We start from the raw sequence: 9,297 nt of genomic DNA, 5'->3' as shown, positions 1-9,297 counted from the left end.
TACATTGAAAACTTTGAGAAGATGGTGTGGGTTCACTAAGGCGAATGGAGTACCACCAGATTACATCACAGTGTACTCTTGTTCCCTTCTCTCTCGATGGGAAGGCTGCTCGCTGGCTAGATTCCCTACCAACTGGATCGCTCACCACATGGGAACAAGTCAGATCCGCTTTCTTGAGCCACTTCTACACGAAGTCAAAGACGGCAGCTCTGAGACAGAAGATCGCCACCTTTAAACAGCTGGTAGATGAGCCGTTCTGCGACGCATGGGAGCGATTCAACGTCTACCGCAGGGAGTGCCCACATCACGGTTTTGAAGAAGATTATCTACTCGGAGTTTTCTACGATGGAGTAGGTTGGGAGTACAGGAATGCTTTAAACTCAGCCAGTAATGGAGATTTCATGACCCAATCCACTCAAGGCGCTTTTGCGCTAATTGAGAACATGGCCTCAAGCTCAGCTGACAGCAACCGAGAGACTGACCGCACCCAAAAGGTGAACAGCATCGACAATAGCAAAATAGATGAGCTCTCTGCCAAGGTCGATCAGCTGATTAAGAGTAATCAGAACCATGTCTTCATCATGGAAGAGTCTCCTCAGGATAAAGGAACCACAGACACTACATCAGAAGCGGACCAGGCGACTGAGGACCACCATGAGGTTAGCTATGTGAATGGGCAAGGATGGCAGTTAAAAACTATCACCCGAACCCTAACGTGAGGAACAACCCCCACCTGTTCAACAACCCTAAACCCGATGGTAACGCAGAAAATGCTCAAGGCAATCAGGTTCAGAACAGTGGCTACCAACGGGGGTATGGAAATCAAGGAAGAAACTTTGTCCTCAGCCCAGCTCAGAATACTCAGTTCCACAACCAGAAACAACCGACTAACCAGCAGCCTGCACAGCCTGCTCAAACTGCTCCACAGGACGAGATGAAGAGTCTCGCCAATATGATGAGCCAGCTGCTCCAAGGACAGCAGATTCAGGGAAAAGCACTGAATCAGGTCACAAACGACATCAATACCCGAATGAATCACATGTTCAATGACCTGAGTGCCAAATATGATAATGTCTCGAGCCATATGAGGCAGATGGATATTCAGATTGCTCAGACTGCTGAGAGTGTGAAGAGACAGCAAGGCACTCTTCCTGGAAAAACAGATAAAAATCCCAAGGAGTGTAATGCAGTCGCGCTTAGGAGTGGGAAGCAGTTAACTGATCTGGCACCCAAGAGATTCACAACAGCTGAAAAGGGAAGCAGAAAGAATCAGAACAGCCACCTGTAACCGCACCAGCAGACGAGGAAGAAGCAGAGCTTCCTGCTAAACATACTCCGACCACTACAGAGCAGCCTACTGTGGTTGTTCGCCCAGCGGCAGAACCTGTTCCCACCCGTGACTATGTGCCTAAGGTTCCGTACCCTGTTCCTGCTAAGGCCACACGCAAGGACAAGGAGGAGATGAAATGTAGGAAGATGCTGGAAGACTTAACAGTCAGACTCCCTCTCATGAGTGCAACCCAGATGATGCCATCCATGAGTAGCTTTGTGAAAGGACTGATTTCTGGAAAGATAACCGATGACAGTGAGTTCATGGTGGTCTCTAAAGAGTGCAGCGCTGTTCTCCAGAACAAAAGGATCAAGAAGCTGGGTGATCCTGGAAAATTTGTCCTATCCATCCAAATAGGGAGAACAGTCTTCTCGTGTTCGCTAGTCGATCTGGGATCAAGCATCAACCTCATGCCATACTCTGTGGCTAAGCGCCTTGGATTCACGGATTTCAAACCTACCAGGATGTCCCTAGTGTTTGCTGATCGATCAGTGAAATCTCCAGTCAGAATTATCGAGGATATCCAAGTTCTGGTTGGGAAGACACTTGTCCCTGCCGATTTCGATGTTCTGGAACTCGAAGAAGAATCAAAGGATCCTCTGATCCTAGGCAGACCATTCCTATGCACTGTCGGAGCTATCATAGATGTGCGACAAGGAAAAATCGATCTCCACCTAGGAGACATTGTGATGAGGTTCGAGATGAATCAGATGCTCAAGAAACCTATGCTGGATGGACAAACCTTCACTGTCCAAGAGGAGGGTGATCCGCTGGAACCGAGTGACCAGATGATTGAGGAGATCCTTATAGATGATCCGCTGGAACTAGCCTTGACTAGAGCTGAAGCAGAACAGAATGTCCAAAACATCGATGCTGATGGATACGCTAAGATGTTGGACTCCGCCAGAACCATGGAAAGATTAGTGGCATATCTCAGTCTGGGGGAGAACAATGCCTCAGACTCATCAAGCTCGCCTGTTCCACCAAGTAGGAACAATGACCCGTGGAGTGAATCCAAAGCTCCAAAAGTCGAGCTCAAAACACTCCCTAAGGGGCTCAGGTACGCGTTTCTTGGACCAAATTCTACATACCCAGTAATTGTAAATGCTGATCTGAACAATGCTGAAACTGCTCTTCTCTTATGCGAACTTAGGAAATATCGAAAGGCATTAGGATATTCTCTAGCTGATATACCTGGCATTTCACCTGATCTGTGCATGCATAGAATACACCTAGAAGATGAATCAATGACTTCTGTAGAACATCAGAGGAGGTTAAACCCAAATCTAAAAGATGTTGTAAAGAAAGAGATAATGAAACTTCTAGAAGCTGGTGTAATTTATGCGATCTCTGATAGTAAGTGGGTTAGTCCTGTTCATGTAGTGCCTAAGAAAGGAGAGATCACTGTTATAACAAATGAAAAGAATGAATTAATCCCTACTAGAACAGTAACTGGTCATCGCATGTACATTGATTTCCGTAAATTGAATGATGCGACTCGCAAGGATCACTTTCCACTCCCCTTCATTGATCAAATGCTTGAAAGATTGGCTAACCACCCTTACTATTGCTTTTTAGATGGTTATTCAGGTTTCTTTCAGATTCCCATCCACCCAGACGATCAAGAAAAGACGACGTTCACATGTCCTTACGGAACATACGCCTACAGGAGAATGCCTTTCGGGCTGTGCAATGCTCTAGCGACCTTTCAACGCTGCATGATGTCAATTTTCACTGATCTAATTGAAGACATAATGGAAGTTTTCATGGACGATTTCAGCGTCTATGGGAGCTCCTTTAGTGTCTGTTTGTCAAACTTGTGCAGGGTTCTGAAGCGATGCGAGGAGAAGCATCTCGTGCTGAATTGGGAAAAATGCCATTTCATGGTCAGAGATGGAATTGTTTTAGGACATAAGATTTCAGAAAAAGGCATCGAAGTGGACAAGGCAAAGATCGATATCATGATGAGTCTGCAACCCCCAACTTCAGTGAGGGGAATAAAAAGTTTTTTGGGACATGCTGGTTTTTACAGAAGATTCATCCAGGACTTCTCAAGAATCGCAAGACCACTCACTAGACTGCTCTGCAAGGAAACAAAGTTCGATTTCGACAACGAGTGCTTAGCTTCATTTCACACGATCAAGGGAGCTCTAGTCAGTGCACCGGTTGTCCAACCCCCAGATTGGGACCTCCCTTTCGAGATCATGACGGACGCGAGTGACTTTGCAGTGGGAGCAGTGCTTGGACAGCGGAAGGATAAAAAGCTCCATGTGATCTACTACGCGAGCAAGACACTGGATGAAGCTCAATGTAGGTTTGCTACCACAGAGAAGGAACTCCTGGCCATCGCCTATGCTTTTGAGAAGTTCCGATCATATCTAGTTGGGTCTAAGGTGATAGTCCACACGGATCATGCAGCTCTCAAGTACCTGCTCACGAAAAAAGATGCCAAACCGCGACTCCTGAGATGGATTCTCCTCCTTCAGGAATTTGACCTGGAAATAAGAGACAAGAAGGGGTAGAAAATGGAGTAGCGGACCACCTTTCCAGAATGAAAATAAACGATGATACAGTGATTGACGAAGAACAACCAGTGGAACACGTCAGTGCGATTGGTCTTTGCTACGCGGAACAACCAATGCGCATAGAAACAGCTTGTCCTTCGCAACCAGAGCAGTTTGTGGCAGCAATCCAGAAGCAATATCCTGATCTACCGTGGTTTGCTGAGATTGCAAATTTCTTAGCTGCTGAAAAGGAGCCTCAGAAGTTCACGGGGAACGAGAAGAGAAAATTCTTAAGAGAGGCAAGGCACTACTTCTGGGATGAGCCTTATCTATACCGACAACGCAAGGATGGGATCTTTAGACGATGCGTTCCGGAGGCTGAAATTCCAGGGATCCTACACCACTGCCACGGATCTTCCTACGCTGGACACTTCGCCACATTCAAAACAGTCTCCAAAATTCTCCAAGCGGGATTCTGGTGGCCAACAATGTTCAGAGATGCTCACGCTTTCATATCCAGATGTAATGCATGCCAGCGAATGGGCAGTATCAGCAAAAGGAATGAGATGCCTCAGAACTACATATTGGAAGTTGAGGTGTTCGACTGCTGGGGAATAGATTTTATGGGACCTTTCCCACCTTCTCACAAGAACGAGTACATCCTGGTTGCAGTCGACTATGTCTCTAAGTGGGTAGAAGCATTGCTAGTCCGACCAACGACGCACGAGTTGTAACCAAGATGTTCACCTCCATCATCTTTCCAAGATTTGGAGTACCTAGAGTGGTTATCAGCGATGGTGGGACTCACTTCATCAACAGAGTGTTCCAAGGATTACTGAGCAAGAACGGCGTGAAACACAAGGTTGCAACCGCCTATCATCCCCAAACGAGTGGCCAAGTGGAAATTTCCAATAGAGAGATCAAGAACATTCTGCAGAAAACAGTCAATACCACGCGTAAAGATTGGTCCATCAAGCTTGACGACGCTCTCTGGGCCTACAGAACAGCCTATAAAACCCCATTAGGGACAACTCCCTATCATCTGGTCTACGGCAAGGCATGTCACCTACCTGTGGAGCTAGAGTATAAGGCAGCTTGGGCTGTTAAGCTGCTTAACTTCGATATCAAACCTGCTAAGGAGAGGCGAACAATTCAGATCCATGAGTTGGAGGAGATTAGGCATCTGGCCTATGAGAGCTCCAAAATCTACAAAGAAAAAACCAAGGCATTCCATGACAAACGGATCATCAGCAGAAGCTTTGCTCCGAATGATCAGGTCTTACTCTTCAACTCAAGGATTAAGCTATTCCCTGGAAAGCTAAAATCCAGATGGTCAGGACCTTTCACCATCAAGGAGGTTCGCCCCTATGGAGCTGTTGTGTTGCTGGACACAAGAGGAGGAGAATTTGTTGTTAATGGGCAGCGCCTCAAGCCTTACCTTGCTGATACAACAATCGCTGAAGGTGTAGAAATACCCTTAAGTGATCCCCTTCAAGCCTAATCGGCTCACAAAAGTCAAGCTAGTGACTGAAAAGAAGCGCTTGGTGGGAGGCAACCCACTGGTGAGTGTAAATATTTCTTTTATTTCTAAAAAAAAAAAAAAACTAACTTGCAGGAAGAAAATCAAGAAAATCGAGCACTTCTCAGCAGAACACTCCGGCGCTTGTTCCACTGATTGTTCCCAGGTAAGTGCTCGAACAAAAAAAAAAGAGAAAATGGGAAATGGCCTATTTAAGGCCCACTAACTTTACCCCCCCCCCCCCCCCCCCCCATTATCTCTAGAGCCGCAAACCAAACTCAAAAAACCCTAAATCGAAATCTCTCATTTCCTATTCTTCTTCATCGATTTTGCTCTAATCTCTTGGATCCTCTCGAGATCGGTTTGGTTTTGCAGGAATCACCTATCCAATCAAGGTAACCGCTCAGATCCCCCCCTTCGCGCATCAAAAACGCGGTTTGGAAGTGTCTCCTCGAATCCTCGTTACCTTTTGCTTAGCGATTTGATCTTAGATTGTAGCTATAGATTTCACACTTGCTACTAAGGTCTAATTTGTGCTTGATTAAACGGAATAGGAACATATTTGTTGATTGCGGTTCTTAAGTAATTGCGATTGTGTTAGGGCAAAATGTTAAACCTAAGCGGTTGTAGGTTGTTTAGGAATTGATGGACTTGGGCAGAATTGAGAGATTGGAATGTCCCATCGTTTCTGAACAGCCGTAGAGCATGGCTAATTTGGAAATTGATTTTGTTTTGCAGATGCCTCCAAGAACAAGGAACCCTAAAGCACTCAAGGCCTCTCGTGGAGCAGCCACGCCTTCTCGCTCCGCGAACGTTCCATCCTCCTACCCATGGCCGAACAAGGCTGAGGGTCAACCGATCAACATCAATGACCCACTACTCCTTGACTACAATTGTGAGGGGTGGGACAAGGAGTCCGCAGCAAGATACAACAGGCTTCTCGCAGCAGAGATCCTGCCCACACGATTTGCTCACGCGGAGACCTTAGCTGTTCTCGGTCTCGAGTCTGATGTGTTCGAGACGCTCGACGTCATGGGCCTCGCTCCTCTCTGCTACCAAGCCCAAGTTCTCTATCCAGATTTGGTTCGGCAAGTGCTCGCAACAGCTCAGATTACTTACCAGAACCCAACTGCGCCAACGTACGAGAACTGCTACTTCTCCTTCATGGCTGACGGCAAGTTCTGCTCCATCTCTCTCCACGATCTAAACGAACTACTCGAGATCGCAGACACGCCAAGAGAGGTCTTAGTTGACAAAAAGTTCGCGCCAGCAAACGCCTTTTGGGATCTCATTGCGACAGGGAAGTTCACTTCTCGCAAGGCTTATCAATCACAAATCCGAAACCCCACTCTGCGTATCATTGCCAAGATCGTCTCGAACATCCTATTCGCAAAGGAACTCACCTCCAAGGTCACAAACGGAGAGCTGCAGGTTCTATACACCGGGCTCGAGGATGAGATCCGTAGAGACAGAGTCATACCGATACAGACTGTGAAAACAAACCCTGGATTCCTTCTCATCTCGATGCTCTCTGAGCGCAAGGATTCCATGGTCCGAACAGAAGACAAGAAAGACCGCTGCGGCAGTGTTCTCACACCCTTGTTCAAACGCTTCAACATCGACATGGATTCCTACACGGTTGTTCCTGAGCTTGAGTACATTGACACCGCTTACTTGATCACATGCCACATCCTGCGCGACGAAAGCACATACAAGTTCGCAGACAAGGACGGGAACACTCTCTACTGCAAGCTCCCTCTTCCAGGGTTAACAGACTTCACAACCTTGGAAAACATAGTGTTCTTGCCAACGCAGAACACTTGTGCGACGACCCGTGCGCCAATTCCAGATGAGAATGCGGCCAAGGATGATGTGGAGGACATGGCTCCACCTGCTGATGGTGCTTACGACCTAGAGGACCTCACGGATGTTACTGATGACCACGCCTACAGACGTTGGATGGTGGACTCTCAGAAGAAAAACAACAGCCTCATGAAGAGGATCCTCAGAGCACTCACTGGAGGCTGCATCAGAAGTCAGGATGAGCAGACGACGCAAGGAACAAGGCACCCAGGCAAAGAACCAGCGGGCACTTCAACTAGAGAAGAGAGACTTCCGAGGAACCGGAGAACAGCCGGCCACTCCAGCAGCGGCGATTCAGACTGAGTCCGAACGGACTATTCCTATTCCCTTGTTTTATCTATCTGAACTATTTATTTCCCTGCTATTTGTTTTCGGTTTGGTGTGTTTTAGCCTCCTCCGATTTATTTTCACAACCAGGGATGGTGTGAAGTAAGTCTGGGGGAGAAACTCTGTACGATTTCCATGTTTTTATTGAGTCAGTCCCTAGGATCGAGTCAGTCCAGTCAAACTTATTGTGGTAATCAGGACCTTATTTTGTGATGATTTCTTAACCACCTCGTGCTTTAACCTTTTTATTCAGTGACCTTAGCAGTGATGAAAGACCCACACATCGACCTGGAACACCCTGACTTATCTCATTTGACACTCCAGAAGTTCTCCACCGATCAGGTTACACTGGGTAGACTCAACTCCACTATATCTGAACCTAATCTGGACTTTAATTCTTCTTGTTATGGGTACTAGATCAGGGAAACGAGACCTATACTCAGGACTTCTTATCCTTTATATCCATCTTGCTGTTCCTGAGTAGCTAGCTCATCTTTAGCTAGTTCCCACCTTGTACTTTAGCCTTCATTCCAACTTCAGGCATTTGTTTTTCAGTGTTATATGTGCAGATATGTGCAAAAAGGTTGGAGACGAAAGGATCAACGCAGCCTCTTACTCGTTACTGCTGCAGAAATTCAATCAGAAAGGAGAACAAGCAGATCAAGGGACCAACTGCTCCATGACCAATGAATCGTGCAAGTATAGCAGAATGATGCGAATCAGATCCACCAGTGGCCTCCTTAAAATCACATGTTACCTCCTTCTTCGTCACCTCATCTCTATTTTCACGCTATGCAAAAAAAAAAAAAAAAATACCTTTCATTTTTAGCATTTGACGATGGAGAAGGAGATGAGTGCAAGGGAACATGAGCCACTGGGAAAGTCAAGAAAAAAGTTTAGGCTAATTTTCGGAGAACATAGAAGGGGGCGAGCAGAGCAGTCTGATGACTGTTCCAGAACAGAGAGCAGCCGTTCGAGAGAGAGCAAAAAACGAGTAGAGGCTGTGGACATCAATGGATCCGTTCTCTCTTGCCATTTTGTGCGATATCCTGCATCCTCTAAGAAATCGGTAACCCCTAAACACTCTTAACTCCACCATTAAAAAGCATGTTCCATACCTAGACCGTCCACCCTGAGTAGCGCCCATGACAAGAAGCTCACGAAAATTCTAATTGAACAAATGGAGTTTGGTCTCGAAAGTGTCGCTTTTTCAGGTCAAGATGTAGAGTAAGGAGCAGATCTGTGAACAGCGATCAGGGGTTTCCAGTAAGTGTGTGTGGTTCTAATCTACTGCTTGTATGGTTCAGAGATTTGTGGTAAGAGTATGGTTGCTGAGAATAAGCGAGTTTCCACACTTTCAAACTTTTCTCCTGTTCTTGATACTTGCCTTGTTCGAGGACAAACAAGGATCTAAGTCTGGGAGAATTGATATATGGTGTTTTTCACAGCATTGTATAGGTGTTTTTGTATTGATTCGAGTCCTTAATCCGAGTCAGTCTAGTCCTTTTTGATCTTTTACAGGTCTGGAGTTGGTAGAAGAATGAAGAGAGCGTGCTTGAAGAGAAGCTGTCCTTTTGGAGCATTTTGCGGAGAACACTCAAGACGAACAGTCCCGAGAATGTTCTCAAGCAGAACAAGCAGACGGAGTGATCCCGAGGTTGTTCCCGACAGATAAGGAAGCTTCTATTTTCGGGAATTAAGGCCTTGTTGCCCTAATTTCTTTTCTACCTATTGGCGCCTCCATATAAAGACGC

The 9,297-nt window shown here is 46.3% G+C and overlaps 1 protein-coding gene and 1 non-coding gene across 2 annotated transcripts; one reads left to right on the top strand and one right to left on the bottom strand.

Moving 5' to 3' along the window:
• Positions 1-206: 206 nt before the first annotated feature.
• LOC125599257 lies at positions 207-313 on the bottom strand. Its single transcript, XR_007333073.1, has one exon. It is a non-coding gene; the product is annotated as a small nucleolar RNA R71 (small nucleolar RNA).
• Positions 314-3,881: 3,568 nt separating this feature from the next.
• Positions 3,882-4,568, top strand: LOC125599256. The gene has a single exon (XM_048772681.1). It carries the CDS (start codon positions 3,882-3,884, stop codon positions 4,566-4,568), a length of 687 nt encoding a protein of 228 aa, XP_048628638.1.
• The last annotated feature ends 4,729 nt before the right edge of the window (positions 4,569-9,297 follow it).

The sequence above is a fragment of the Brassica napus genome, unplaced genomic scaffold, assembly GCF_020379485.1.
Source record: "Brassica napus cultivar Da-Ae unplaced genomic scaffold, Da-Ae ScsIHWf_1823;HRSCAF=2459, whole genome shotgun sequence".
NCBI lineage: Eukaryota > Viridiplantae > Streptophyta > Magnoliopsida > Brassicales > Brassicaceae > Brassica > Brassica napus.
This window is presented reverse-complemented; position numbering and strand designations above follow the sequence as displayed.

What these genes read in the sequence shown, in the direction of transcription:
- LOC125599256 (XM_048772681.1), top strand. Translation starts at nt 3,882, where the DNA reads ATGAAAATAAACGATGATACAGTGATTGACGAAGAACAACCAGTGGAA.